The sequence below is a fragment of the Sorex araneus genome, chromosome 3 (assembly GCF_027595985.1).
Source record: "Sorex araneus isolate mSorAra2 chromosome 3, mSorAra2.pri, whole genome shotgun sequence".
Classification (NCBI taxonomy): Eukaryota; Metazoa; Chordata; class Mammalia; order Eulipotyphla; family Soricidae; genus Sorex; species Sorex araneus.
The window spans coordinates 215,500,795-215,515,899 of NC_073304.1; the positions used below are offsets into that span (position 1 = coordinate 215,500,795).

Below are 15,105 nucleotides of genomic sequence, written 5' to 3' on the forward strand. Positions count from 1 at the left end.
TCCTGGCTCTGCACTCAGGAATCATTCCTGGTGAAATCAGGGCACCCACCATAAGGGATGCTGGGGATTGAATCCAGCTCGGCCACATGCAAGGCAAGCGCCCTAGTACCATACCCACTGTACTATCTTTCCAAGCCCCTTTCTTGATGATGATGATGATGATGATGATGATGATGATGATGATGATGATGATGATGATGATGATGGAGGAATGGGGTTCTTCAGTGCCAGGAGGGCCCCAGGATTATACCTGGTGATGCTTTGCTAGCTGGGCCAGAAGGTTCAATGTGCTGCACTGCTTGGGTCCTGCAGTAGAGGGACCACCCTAACATTCTTTGGGGGGCCATTTGTGGTGCTTGAGGGGGCCATGCAGTGCTGGGGAATCCAACAATATCTTATGCATGCAGCTCATTTACCTTGATCCCTGTGATATCTCTCCAGTATTTAGCCATTTTTGTTTTGGGGGAAGGGCGGGGGATGGCACACCCAGCAGTGCTCAGGACTGATCTCTGGCTCTGCACTTGGATCCGTCTACATATAGTCTGCTGGGCACTCATGGTGCTCAGGGGACCATATGATGTGCTGGGGATCGAATCAGGGTCAGCCATAAGCCAGGCAAGTGCTCTTCCCACTGCACTACTGCTCTGGTCCAAAGGAAGGGTAGGGTAGTATTTAAACACATCTTAGATGAACAGAGCCAGGTATAGAGGAAATGCAGGATGTTTTAAGATAATTTTATAGTTTTTGACAAGAATATGGTGAGTTTTTATGTTTTTTTATTTTGTTTTTTTGGTTTGGGGGTCACACTCAGTGGTGCTCAGGGCTTACTCCTGGCTTTACTCTCAGTAATCAGTAGATTGGGGACCATAGTGGGTACCAGAGATCAAACCCAGATTGGCTGCACGCAAGGCATATACCCTGCCTACTGTACTGTCACTCCAGCTCGTAACACAGAAGTTTGTTTTGTGAGGGATGTAGGAGTAGGAAATGTTTGGAAACAAAATCTAATAGAAATTACCATTTAAGTTTTATTTTAAAGTGGAGGGGACGTTGTAGAAAAAATTTCAGCAGATGACCTCTTTACTACTATCCAGTTTCCTCCCACCCATACTGGTTTACAACAAACCTGCATTATATGCACCTTATTGCTTGTGTCCTTGACAGTCCCAAATTGCCCTCTTCCAATCTTTTCAAATGCAAATGAAACCTGGTTTCAATCTCTGCTTTTCAAAACCTTTCCTAATCACCCTAGCAGTTTATCCTCCAAGCTCCTATAGTGCTTCTGTGGCTACTTACTAGTGCTTATATTTCTTTTGCTTATTATTATACATTCTTGTCTTTTCTCATATTGAAATAAACTTTTAACTTTTATTGCTTGCCTTATTCTATGTTTTTGTCTTTCTGTCCTAATCCGGGTCTTAATATTGGGAAACCTTGGAAATTTTTCTTTACTTAAATTTCTTTACTTAAATTTTTCTTTACTTGAAATGGGCTCAATAGAGTTGTGAGGATTAAACCAAGTGGGGTTTTGTTTTGTTTTGTTTTTTTTGCTTTTTGGGTCACACCCAGCAATGCACAGGGGTCACTTCACTCCTGGCTCATGCACTCAGGAATCACCCCTGGCGGTGCTCAGGGGACCATATGGGATGCTGGGATTTGAACCCGGGTCAGCTGCGTGCAAGGCAAACACCCTACCCGCTGTGCTATCACTCCAGCCCCTAAACCAAGTGTTTTTAATGTGCGTTATGGGTTGTATTCAGTAAATTAGTTTTTTTATTATTATTTATTATGTACCTTTAAAGGACTCTCTAAAGTCTGCTCTTGTTTGCATCTCCTGCCAGGTTGGAGGGTACATGGATGTGCTTTTTAACCAGGCTACCCTGGATATCAGATATTCTGCCCAATCTCTTAGAAATATTTGATTTTTTAAAACAGTTATATTAGAGGCTGGAGTGATAGCACAGTGGGTAGGGCGTTTGCCTTGCACGCAGCCGACCCGGGTTCTAATCCCAGCGTCCCATATGGTCCCCTGAGTACCGCCAGGGGTAATTCCTGAGTGAAGAGCCAGGAGTAACCCCTGTGCATTGCCGGGTGTGACCCAAAAACCAAAAATAAATAAATAAATAAAAAATAAAACAGTTATATTAAAAGTTAGTAAAACTTAGTTATATGTACTTTCACAGCCATTAATTTGTGAGTTTTGAACCTAAGATTCATGAGAAGGGAAATGGGAAAAGAAGTTGATTGGCAAATGATATTCTTAATAATATAATATCCGCAATGATACTATTCGGGAATGATACAAACTGTAGCACTGTTGGCCCATTGTTCATCGATTTGCTCCAGCGGGCACCAGTAATATCTCTTGTGAAACTTGTTACTTTTTTTTTTTTTTTTGGCATATTCAGTACACCATGAATTGCTTGCTAGGCTAACTTGCCTTTTGGATGGGATACTCTCAGTCGCTTGCCAGGCTCTCCGAGAGGGACGGAGGAATTGAACCCAGGTTGGCCGCGTGCAAGGCAAACCCTGTACCTGCTGTGCTCCAGTCCGGGGGTGGGGGGAGGGAATCATACACCAATGATGATTGGATCCTTGAAATTTTACTTTAAATATTTATTTATTTATTTGCTTTTTGGGTCACACCCAGCGATGCACAGGAATTACACCTGGCTCATGCACCCAGGAATTACTCCTGGCGGTGCTCGGGAGACCATATGGGTTGCTGGGAATTGAACTCGCTGTGCTATCACTCCAGCCCCTAATTTAAATTTTTTAAATCCTTGCCTGCCACACCCCCACCCTAGTGCTTTCTATTTGACCAATTTTTGTTCCTTAAACAGTCATTGTCTTCACTGTAGGGCTTTGAACCAACTATTTCCTAAAGTTATTATTTGTCTTGATTTTTGCCAAGTTGTCTTATTGTTCCAGTCTCCCTTTAAATATTAATTTATAGTAGTTAATAACTGCTAAGTCATTTACATGACTTTTTTGGGGAAGGAGTATGGGAAATTGGGCTGAGGGGATTATATGCCTCTCGGTGCTCAAATGCTATTTCTGCCTCTGTGCTTGGGGCTGCTGTGTTGGGGTGAAACCCAGGTCTCCTGCATGCAAGGCATATGTTCCAATCCCTTGCACGGGTTATGCTCCAGAGGATCCTTTCATTGGGTTCTTAATATACTTGAAAAACATAAGCTCAGCCTGTTGAATTGCCCCGCTAACCCTCAAGAACATATTTTTCTAAATTTTGTGAATTTAGATTCATAAAATTTTTACTTGTAATATCTATGAGTTGATTTGTAAGCTGAAGAGGTAGTACAGAAGATAAGGCACTTGTCTTGCATTTGTCTATGGCATGATCAGCACCACCACCCCAACTTCCAAATTGATTGTGCCAGCTATGTAAGTTCACCTGAGGATGTAGTTTCTGTCAATATTCCTTTTTTTAAAAAATTTTTTATTAATGAATCACCATGAGGTACAGTTACAGACTTACAAACTTTCATACTTGTATTTCAGTCATACCGTGATTGAGTACCCATCCCTCCACCAGTGCCCATTTGCACCACCAATGGTCCCAGCATCCCTCCCACCACCCCCATCCCGTCTCCCCTACCCCACCCTACCTCTGCAGCAGGACATTCCCTTTTGCTTTCTCTCTCCTATTGGGTGTTGTGGTTTGCAATAGAGACATTAAGTGGCCATCATGTTCAGTCTATAGTCTACTCTCAGCACGCATCTTCCATCCTGAGCAGACCCTCCTAGCACCCTTTACTTGGTGGTCCCTTATCTATCTGAGCTGCCTTTTTTTTTTCTTGTTGCCATTGCCTTATTATTTAGTCTTTGGTTATAGACTTTTTTTTTATTATTATTAATTCACCATGTGGAAAGTTGCAAAGCTTTCAGGGTAAAGTCTCAGTTATACAATTCTGAGCTGCCTTTTCCCCCAGCATGTGAGGCCAGCTCCTAAACTGTGGACTAATCCTCCTGGTACTTACCTCTACTGTTCTTGAGTGTTAGTCTCCCATTCTATTTATATTCCACAAATAAATGCAATCTTTCTGTCTGTCCCTCTCTTTCTGACTAATTTCACTTAACATGATACTTTCCATGTTGATCCACTTATATGCAAATTTCATGACTTCATCTTTTCTAACAGCTGCTTAGTATTTCATTGTGTAGATGTACCGAAGTTTCTTTAAACAGTCATTTGTTCTTGGGCACTCAGTTTTTTTCCAGATTCTTCTGCCAATATTCTTATGGTATTGGCTGTTATTTGGTGAGGGAGGGGCTTGGATCACATCTATTCAATGCTTTCGAGTGCTTGGAGGTACTTCTGTGGTGTCAGGAATCTAGGCTCCTGTATGCAAAGCATACTCGTGATCTTTGAGCCATCGGCCTGGCCTGGGGGGAAGAATGGAGAACTTTCTGAAATAATGTCAGATTATATTAAAAAGTGCATTTCACATATGCATTTATTTATATGTAGAAGGACAAAAATAGATTTTAGCTACAGAAATTTGCTTTTGAGTCACACTTGCAGTGCTCAGTGCTTATTCCTGGTAGTTCTTGGGGGACTATATGTGGTGCCAGCAATCAGATTTGGGCTGGCCATGTGTAAGGCAAGCAAGCACCTTGCTCTCGGTACTGTCTCTCCAGCCCAGAAAAATGTTGCTATTTTGTTGTTTGGGGAGGCCATACCCCCCTGTGTTCAGGGCTTACTCCTGGCTTGGTGCTCAGGTATCACTTCTGGCAGGGATTGGGACCATCAGGGTGCCAAGAATTGAACCTGGATTGGCTGTGTACATTGCCCTACCTGCTGTTCTATTGCTCCAACCCCAACAAAATGCTAACTTTAAGAAACCAAAACTTGAGGAACTGGAGCATTAATACAGCAGTAGAGTGTTTGCCATGCACGTGCTGACCCGGCATCACATAAGGTCCCCAGCATCCTATATGGTCCCCCATGTGCTGGTGAGTAATTCCTGAGTCCAGAGCCAGGAGTAACCCCTGAGTTTTGCCAGGTGTGGTCTCAAAACAGAGCAAAACAAAAACCCCCAAAACTTGGGCCTTGCAGATGTATGAATCAGGTTCCAGGTCCAGCATCCCATGTAGTCTCCTGAGCACTGTAAGATATTGGCCCCCCAAAAAACAAAATTAGTGTTTTGTCAGTTCTCACTAGCCTACTTGCTAGGTATTTAACTTAAAATTCTGTACTATATAGGGCTGATAGCACAGCGGGTAGGGCATTTGCCTTGCACGCAGCCGACCCGGGTTCGAATCCCAGCATCCCATATGGTCCCCTGAGCACTGCCAGGGGTGATTCCTGAGTGCAGAGCCAGGAGTAACCTCTGTGCATTGCCGGGTGTGACCCAAAAAAGAAAAAAAAAATTCTGTACTATCTAGCACTTGTTAATTTAAAAGACTCAGAAGACTGCTGGGGCATTAAAAACCAAAGCTTTTTTACTGTCTGCTGATTTAATTAACAATAAATACCTTCATATTCCAGTAACCAATTAAAAATCACTGGCTTTTCAATATCTATAACTTTCAAGGTCTTTTGGGAAAGAAGATCATTATCAGTGACTTTCTTATTTCCTGATGACAAATTGTAGGGAGGATGCTCCTCAAGTGACCTCTTGGTCTTGTACAGGCTAGAAAGAACCTGCAAGTGTATAGCGTATTCCTAGTCTGCATGTGCGGCAGTAACGTTAGCTTGACCTTCTAGGAGATGGCCTTACTGAAGTGATCTGCTCTTTGTTAATTTTGCAACCTTAAGTTAATTTACTTTGGAGCAGCAATAACATTTGAGTGACCAGTTTCACAGGGCAGTTTAGAGCAGGACTTAACTTTGCCACTCAGCCAGCTCTTTTTTTTTTCCCCGCCCCAACCCACCCCTTCCTCAGGCAGCTCTTTTTTGCTTGAGAAATTTTTATGCAGCCCAGATATACAAGTCAAACATTTACTGATGAAGCATAAAGAACTTTCAATGGAATGGAGATATGTTTAGTGGATTAGGCACTTGCCTTGCATGTTGTCTGCTCTGGTTCAATTCGTGCACATAAAATCCCCTGACCACTGCCAAGAATGACCCCCAAATATGGATGTGGGTGTTGGATGTGGTTTTAAAAAAAAAAAAAAAAAATGGCCGATTGAGTACTCCTATGGTGGATTCTCCTCTTTTCTAAAAGTGCACAAAATTAGGAACTGGAGTGATAGTACAGCAGACAAGGTTCCTTGCACACAGCCAATCCAGTTTCAATTCCCAGCACCCTAAATGTTCTCTTAAGCCCCGCCAGGAGCAAGCCCTGAGCACAGTGGGGTGTGGCCTCCCTAAATAACAACAAAACAAAACAATAAAGGAACAAGAAAAGCAAGAGAGGGAATGGGAAGAGATGCAGTAAATGGAGAAAAAAAAAAGCTAAAAATCCAACAAGATTAGGGATTTTACCACAGTACCAGAAACAAGAAATAGGGAACCAGAGAGATAGTACAGAGGTGGTGTTTGAGCTATAGCCAGTAGTGTTTGGCGGGGGGGGGGGGGGGGGGGGGGGGGGCTACTTCAGGCTTTGCTCAGGAGTGACCCCTGGAAGTGCTCAAAGGACTTTACCTTTGCCAGGGATTCAAACTGTCTCAGCAGCATCATAGACAAGCACCGTGTACTATCTTATTTTTTGGTTTTGCAGCCACTCCTGGCACTACACTGGGGGACCATCTGCAGAGCCAGGGAGAAAAACCAGGTGGGCTGTGATAAATAAAAGTGGTAAAGGCTATCTCTGTATCGCTCCCCCATCTTGCCAGTCCTTTCTTGTTGGTGGGGTAAGGGAGTGCTACATCCAGCTATGCTCAGGCCTTATTCCTGGCTAAGGAATCACTTCTGATAGTACTCAGGGGGAGCATATGAGGTGCTAGAGATCAAACTGTGGTGGGCCACATGCAAGGCAAGCACCTTAACCCCTATACTATTTCTCCCACCTCCTCCTTTACTTTCTTAAAATTGCTTGGCAGAGAAGTGATTATTAGAGGACAATTACTGTTTTGGGATGGTCTGGAGCCCATTATATCTCTTCTATCTGTTGAGGGAGTATATTCTAATTTCCAAGTTCAAATTAACATAGGGAATTGTGGTAGCCTTTATTATTTAAAGATGATTGCCATTTTTTTCCCTCTACTCTATCCAAAGACAGTTGATAAATTTTGCTGCCCCTTCAACTGATAGTGAAAAGCAAGCAAGAAGTAACACTTGTTCTTGGGGAGTAGACCTGTTGCCTTTATCCAAAAGGAAAATTAACCTTTCCTCCCCTCTTAAAATAATATTTGCTGTGTGAAAATCAGAATTCTGAAAACCTGGCCAGAGTGTAGTGTAGTGGATAGGGCACTTACCTGAATGTAGCTGACCTGTATTAATCCCCAGCACCACAGTCACCAGGAATAATCTCTGAGCACCAGTAGGAGTGGCCCAAACCACCCTCCCACCTTCCCACGCCCCCCCCAAAAAAAGAATTCTGAAAACCTAAAGGAACTTCCCTCCATGAATAATCATAGCCCCTAAATCAGAAATGCCCAGAATTAACCAGAGTACATTCATTTTACTGATGGTTATGTTCAGGAAAGGAAGACAGACGGGGTATTGCTTATAATGGAGAAATTGAGGATGGAAGTAAAGCAGTCTTTTGTAACTGGAAAGGGAAAATATCAATGCTACTTAGCATAATTATTCAAGCAATCACCTGCATGTTTGAACTGTTGACAGGGGCCTCGGTTGTTTTGTAACATTACACTAAAAGTAGAAACAAATGACCTATGCTGTTCTGTAAAATTTCCGAATACCATAAATTGGGCTGGAGAGATAGTACAGGGATTAAAGTACTTGCTTTGCACATGACCAACCATGGTTTATTCCCTGGCACCTCAAAATGGTCTCCTGCTAAGAGACTGCCACATGTGACTCAAAAAACAAATGCAAAATCCAAAATACCATTAGTGGGAAAGGTCCATGTTTTTTAAATATCAGACTGCTTCGGAAGTATTCTTATTCTCTTGATTTTCTATTATCCATCAGTGTCTGTTTTTCCCTTTCCTTCCCTACCTCCCTGTGAAGATAGGAATTGTACCCATTTGGTTGTTTGCTCACACACTTTTCACTTTGGCTTGCAAGGTTGCACACTTGATTGATGCGCTTGAATGAATACTTAGTTCTACTCTTACACTCAGTTCTGGTGCACTAGAGAGCACATATTTTGTTTGAATAGTTATTATAATTTTTAGTAGCTAAATGTTTGTTCTTTATTTTTGTTTGTTCTTGGATCACAACTGGTAGTGTTCTGGGAATACCCCTGACTCTGTGCTAAGGTGTTGCTCCTAGCAATGCTGAGGGACTACAGGTAGTGCCATGGATGGAACCTGGCATTCTGCCTGCTAAACATGTTCTCAGCCCTTGCTATCTCTCCACACTGTTTCAGTAAGGTAGGCATTGCTCATATGTGCAGACATAGGAATATTTATTTGGGGTGGAGAGTATACCTGACGATTCTTAGGAGCTACTCCTAGCTTAGTGCTCAAGGGTTATTTCTGGTAATGCTGTGGCAGCCATAGAATTCAGGGCTTCATACTGTATCACTGTCATCCCATTGCTCATTGATTTGCTCGAGCGGGCACCAGTAACGCCTCCATTGTGAGACTTGTTGTTACTGTTTTTGGCCTATCGAATACGCCCCAAGTAGCTTGCCAGGCTCTGCTGAGTGGGCAAGATACTCTCAGTAGCTTGCCAGGCTCCCCAAGAGGGGTGGAAGAATCGAAACCAGGTCGGTCGCATGCAAGGCAAAAACCCTACCCGCTGTGCTATCGCTCCAGCCCAGCATAGAGGTAAATGCTCTTCCATTTGATCCCGATCTCAGGTCTTGGAAATTTCTTCCAGGTGTAAACCTAAGTGTTTATAATCAGCCCTCAATAGAGTTTTTATTTAAAATGTCTGATTCCACTCATCCAGGGCACCTGGGAGCGGGGGGCGGTGAGCCCACAGCCCTGGTAGCTAAAAACCTCCAGAAGCCTATTGCCGCCATACTTAAAACTGATCTCCACAAGGCTCATCACGAGCCTTATCCAGGAATCTATTGAAAAACTCAGGAATACGGGTTTTGTGACTGAAATCTCCAAGCTCTCACGGAGTCAGGGATGGGCCTTCCGCTCATCTCCGTGTTCTTCTGGGATGCTGGTAGTCATGCCATGAACTGCCTCTGGAGCCATATAAACTCATTAACCAGCCATGATTCAGAGACTCACAAATAAATCTCGGAAGAGATCAACAAGCTGTAGAGATGCCTCTGGACCCAAAGTCACCATTCAGTTAAAAATTTAACTCTGGCTGTATCACCCTATTTAAAATTTTAGAGTTCTAAAGCGCGTGGCCATGACATCTCATATTCTACACCACCAATGTACCAGGAGTAGCACACCACATTGGATGGGATATAAAGTAGAAGGCAAAAAAATAATTAGCACGCAGGGCTCAACCTGTAACAATATGTTAGTAATCTCTTATATAAGGACTTAATGGCTCCAGGGTGAGATACAGCAATCTCCACACATTTTCTTCTAAGGAAACTTTTTGACCATTTTTAGCGAATTATTCACAACAAGCAATACAAAAATAAATTATTTAGGGCCTGCTATTGGGGCAGGCTTGGGTGATAGTTGGAAAAATTTGAAATAATGGTGGTGGAAAGGTATAATGGTGGTAGGATTGAATGTAGTAAATTAATGTGAACAACTTTATAAAAATAAATGATAATAAAATGTCAGACTCTAATAACAGTTGGAAATGATCACTCTGGACAAGAACTGAGTGCTGAAAGTATGTAAAGGGATACACACGATAACCTTTTAGTTACATGTATTGCAAATTATAATGCCCAAAAAAATGGGTAGGGAAGAGAGAAAGAGCAACCATCCATTAGGAACCCTTGGAAGCTTAAATCATCCCTAGTTTTCCCAAGGGAAACAGTGGAAGTTGGTGGTGGGAAATGTACACTGGAGAAGGAACTTTTGGGTGTTGAAACATTGTATGACTGAAACCCAATCATGAACAACTTTGTAACTGTGTACTCAGGGTGATTAAATTAAATAAAATGTCAGACTTCTTTAATTCCAAAGACATTAGGTACAGTTTAACATTGACATGACCTTAAATTTAAGAATGGTTGTGTCTTAAATTGTCTAGCAAACTTGATTTTTCTTATGTATATCATTTTGGTGATTCATCAATTTGTACTTCTGCAGGTGAATTTTGTAGATTAATTTTGTATTTGTGTAGCGCCACCTACTGACACCAATTGGTAGTCATAAGGCTTTTTGTAGTAAATAACTACATAAAGGACTGAGGAAAATTTATTGGGAACCAGAATTTTAGTGCCCGAAAATCCTATATAAGTCACCCATCCTGATGAAGTGTTTATTTTATTTTATTTTTTTTTGCTTTTTGGGTCACACCTGGCGATGCACAGGGGTTACTCCTGGCTCTGCACTCAGGAATCACCCCTGGCCATGCTCAGGGGACCATATGGGATGCTGGGATTCGAACCCAGGTCGGCCGCGTGCAAGGCAAACGCCCTACCCGCTGTGCTATCGCTCCAGCCCCCTGATGAAGTGTTTAAAGTCACCATTTTTTTTTTAACCCCAGCTAAGCATTTAATTTCATTTTGTTTGGTCACTGAAATCACAGTTATTCATGATTGGATTCCAGGTATACAGTGTTTCAATAGCTCTCCCTTCACCAGCTCCACTTAGCTCCACTAACACCCCAGCACCATTTGCAGATAGGGTTAGGTGATTTTTTTTTTTGCTTTTTTTGGTCACACCCGGCGATGCTCAGGGATTGCTCTTGGCTATTGCACTCAGGAATCATTCCTGGCGGTGCTCGGGAGACCATATGGGATGCTGGGAATCGAACCCGGGTCTGCCGCGTACAAGGCAAACGCCCTACCCGCTGTGCTATCACTCCAGCCCCAGGGTTAGGTTTTTTGTGGGTTTTTTTTTTTTCTCTTTTTGAATCACACCTGGTGATGCACAGGGGTTACTCCTAGCTCTACACTCAGGAATTACTCCTGGCAGTGCTCGGGGGATCGTATGGGATGCTAGGAATCGAACCCGGGTCAGCCGCATGCAAGGCAAATGCCCTACCCTCTGTGCTATCGCTCCAGTCCCCATCTCGTTGCTCATCAATTTGTTCGAGCGGGCACCAGTAACGTCTCTTATTGAGAGACTTATTGTTACTGTTTTTGGCATATCCATTAAGCACGGGTAGCTTGCCAGGCTCTGCCGAGCAGGCTCGATACTCCCAGTAGCTTGCTGGGCTCTCCAAGAGGGGCGGAGGAATCTAGTCCCCATATAGAGTTGTATATATAGCACCCACTTTTCAGCCCCACCTCCTCCTGGTTGAATGCTTCCCTCTGCCATAGAACATATGTTGCCCCCTCTGTGTCCCCTCAAGTGGTATGGTTCCTACTAAATACCACTTCTCATATTCTTTGTTTCCATTGTCTTGGGTAGTTGTTATTCCACCATTATGTTTATTTATTTATAAACTCAGTTCTGTTATCTGTGAAAACTGCCCTTTCACCCTTCACTCATTTTTCACATTTTTACAGTGCTCCTTTTTAGAGAATTTCATGTTCATTCTGATATTTTTGTGAGTCATTCTTTAGATTTAGGAATTATAAAATAGGGGACAGAGCAATAATCAACAGGCAGGTGCTATAGTGCCTTGTACAGTGTACACCTTGTACATCTTATACAGCAGGTGCTAGCTGACCCTGGGTTCAATTCCTATCACCCCATATAGTACCCTGAGCCCACCAGGAATAATCCCTCGGTACAGAGCCAAGAGTAAGCCCTGAGCACCACCAGTTGTGGCCCAAAACAGGAATTATGAAATGAAATTATGAAACTATAAGATGTGAAATGATTTGTAAATTGTGGTAGCATTCAGAAAAGATTGTTTAAAGAACCAGAAACAATCAAAAGGGTATTTTCAAAATAGAAGAACCTATTTTTTTTTTTTTATTTTATTTTATTTTTTTTTGCTTTTTTGGGTCACACCCAGCGATGCTCAGGGGTTACTCCTGGCTTTGCACTCAGGAATTACTCCAGGCGTGCTTGGGGGACCATATGGGATGCCGGGGATTGAACCCGGGTTGGCCGCGTGCAAGGCAAACGCCCTACCCGCTGTGCTATCACTCCAGCCCCAGAAGAACCTATTTTATATGTACATGCAAAAGAGAAAATTTAAGGTAAATGTTTAATAAGAAATGCTATTTTCCACAGTAAAAAATTAAGTATTGTAATGAGTTGGAAAGTATTTAGAGAAATATTCAAAGGTTAGCTCAAAGGGCTCTATGTAAGTTCGACACATTAGTTTTTGTTTGAGTTTTAGGTTTTAGGCCACACCCCGCGTTGCTCAGGATGATGAAAAGCCCTGGCCATGCTCATCACCTTATGCAGTGCCAGAGTTTCGAACCAGGGTTGGCTGCATACATTGCACAGCAGATATGGCTTCCTTACCTCTTGGGCCCAGCATTCCCTTATTTTTAACTTCCTTTTTCCTTTTTTTGTTTTTGGGCCATACCTGGCAATGCTGAAGGGTTACTCCTGGCTCTGTACTCAAGAATTTCTCCTGGCAGTGCTCAAGGGACCATTGTGCTCAGGGCTTAATCCTGGCATTTCTTGAGGGGATCATGCAAGACAAGTGCCATAGCAACTGAACTAATTTTCTGGTCCTCATATATCATCATCTGTTTGTTTTTGGGTTTGGGACCAATACACAGTCTCAGCTTGCTATTGGCTCTGCACTCAGGAATCACTCCTGGCAGGGCTCAAGGGACCATATGGGGGCTGGGATAGAACCCTGGTCTGCTGCATGCAAGGCAAGCCTCTTGCCCTACTGACTAAAGTGCCTCTCCTATTCCTGTTCCCCCTTTAATTGTTTTAGGTACGATGTCTTATTATTTGGTTGTAGGATCACATCTGGCAGTGCTCAGGGCTTACTCCTGGCTCTGTGTTCAAGGATCACTCCTGGTGGGGTTTGGGGAACCATATGAGATGCCAGGGATTGAACCCAGATCAGCTGCATGCAAAGCAAAAGCCCTACCTGCTGTACTACCTCTCTGGCCCCTAGATACCATGTTCTATAGTTAAAAAGTACAAATACTGGAGACTTGTAACACTTAGGGTTTAAGAGTTTATGGTTCTATTTGATTGCTTTTAATGCCACACCATGCTTGCTGTGGCCTATTCACAGTTCTTTGCTTGGGGACTGACCCAAGCCCTACTTAACGCATTCAGCACTTAGAAATCACAAAGGTTTTAAGAATTAAGTTTTGGGGAAATCAGAAATAGCTCAACAGACTTAGTGTGGGCCCGTGTTGGATTTCTGTTACTGCATGGTTCCTCAAGCACCACTAGGAGGAGTGCCTGAGCACAGCCAGGAATAGAGCTAGCAGTGCCGGATATGGCTCCAAAACAAAGACACAAATTAATGGGCTGGAGAATAGCTCAACAAGCTGGAGCATATGCTTTGCATTTGGGAAGTCTGGGTTTAGTCCCTTTGTCCCATTTTAAAATGTCACCAAAATTTTATTATCTGTTGGATTCATGGGCATGACACTCAATATAAGCAGAATGCGCTGTTCAAGTCATCTATTTCTTAACCATATTTGCTATCCAAGAAGACTGTGCCTTATTATCTTTTTCATTTCCTTTGCTGTTTTAGCAGCGTCACCCTTTATACCAGAAAGCTGGCGGGCACTATGGGGAAGAAACAAAACAAGAAGAAAGTGGAAGAGGTGCTAGAAGAGGAAGAAGAGGAATATGTGGTAGAAAAAGTTCTTGATCGACGAGTGGTAAAAGGCAAAGTGGAATATCTCCTCAAGTGGAAGGGATTCTCAGAGTAAGTTTAGTTGACACAGGTAAATACATTGTTTAATCATCAACTTTCTCAGCAGTCTAAAAGTGTGTAAGACCTAGGGTGTCTGAAGGAGGGTGAGAATGGTACAGGAATATTGTGACTCCTACCTGGCCTTCTTATATCTCTTTAGGAAAATACTATGTACAAAATGCTAAATGCAGGACTTCCCAAGGAGCTGTCAGTTTGGAGATATAAAAAACCCTAAGCCCCATCCCACTCCCTACATTGCCCCCGAAAGTTTGAACCAGCCAAATTTCTGGTCTCAGACAAAATCTCATTCTCATTAACTCATCTTTCTTTGAGGATACCAGCTCTTGTCGTCCTTTGCCTCTCATTAGTTGAATGTTTCTACTTATTGTGACTGCGCTGACTTTGGGAGAGGAAAGTGTGACACACTGTGCCCTCTTGTTTCAGCGAGGATAACACATGGGAGCCAGAAGAGAACCTGGATTGCCCTGACCTCATTGCCGAATTCCTGCAATCACAGAAAACAGCACACGAGAGTGATAAAACAGAGGGAGGAAAACGTAAAGCTGACTCTGATACTGAAGACAAGGGAGATGACAACAAGCCAAAGAAGAAGAAAGAAGAGGTGAGACTAGAAGTAAGAACTTTTATTACTATTTTACAATTTGTTCTATCAAACTGAAAAGCAGATAATTGAGGAACTTTTGTTCAAGTAATCTCTGAAGCCTCCTCAAATCTGAGATGGGCTAATCCTTAAAATGTGTTTAGGTTTATACTCATGAAGCCAAATAATGTAGTTATTTAATCCGATGTTTATGACCAATAAGTATAACACTAGGATAGACATAAGTGCCAGGTAAATTCATTCTTATAAATAGTTATCTTTCAGGGTTGCTGTTTTTTTTAAAATTGAATCACGATGAAATAGACCATTGTAAAGCTATTCATCCCCCCCTCCAAAAAAAAAAGCTATTAATGTTTGGGTTTCAGTCATACAGTGTTCCAACACCCATCCCTCCATCAGTGTACATTTCCCAGCACCAATGTCCCAAATTTCCTTTCTGTCATCCCCTCTCCACCTCCCTCCCTCCCTCTCTCTCTCTCTCTCTCTCTCTCTCTCTCTCTCTCTCTCTCTCTCTCTCTCTCTCTCTCTCTCTCTCTCTCTCTCTCTCTCTCAT

The 15,105-nt window shown here is 42.7% G+C and overlaps 1 protein-coding gene across 2 annotated transcripts in view; it reads left to right on the plus strand.

Moving 5' to 3' along the window:
* The window catches only part of CBX1 (chromobox 1), a 30,536-nt gene that overhangs the window by 6,842 nt on the left and 8,589 nt on the right, over positions 1-15,105 (plus strand). The window contains exons 2-3 of one of the 2 annotated variants that reach the window (XM_055133414.1): positions 13,766-13,942; positions 14,375-14,564. In XM_055133414.1, the coding sequence (XP_054989389.1) occupies positions 13,803-13,942; positions 14,375-14,564 (330 nt within the window). In that variant the 5' untranslated portion in view covers positions 13,766-13,802. The remainder of the gene's footprint in view (positions 1-13,765; positions 13,943-14,374; positions 14,565-15,105) is intronic. The other variant, XM_004608703.2, reaches the window with a different exon arrangement.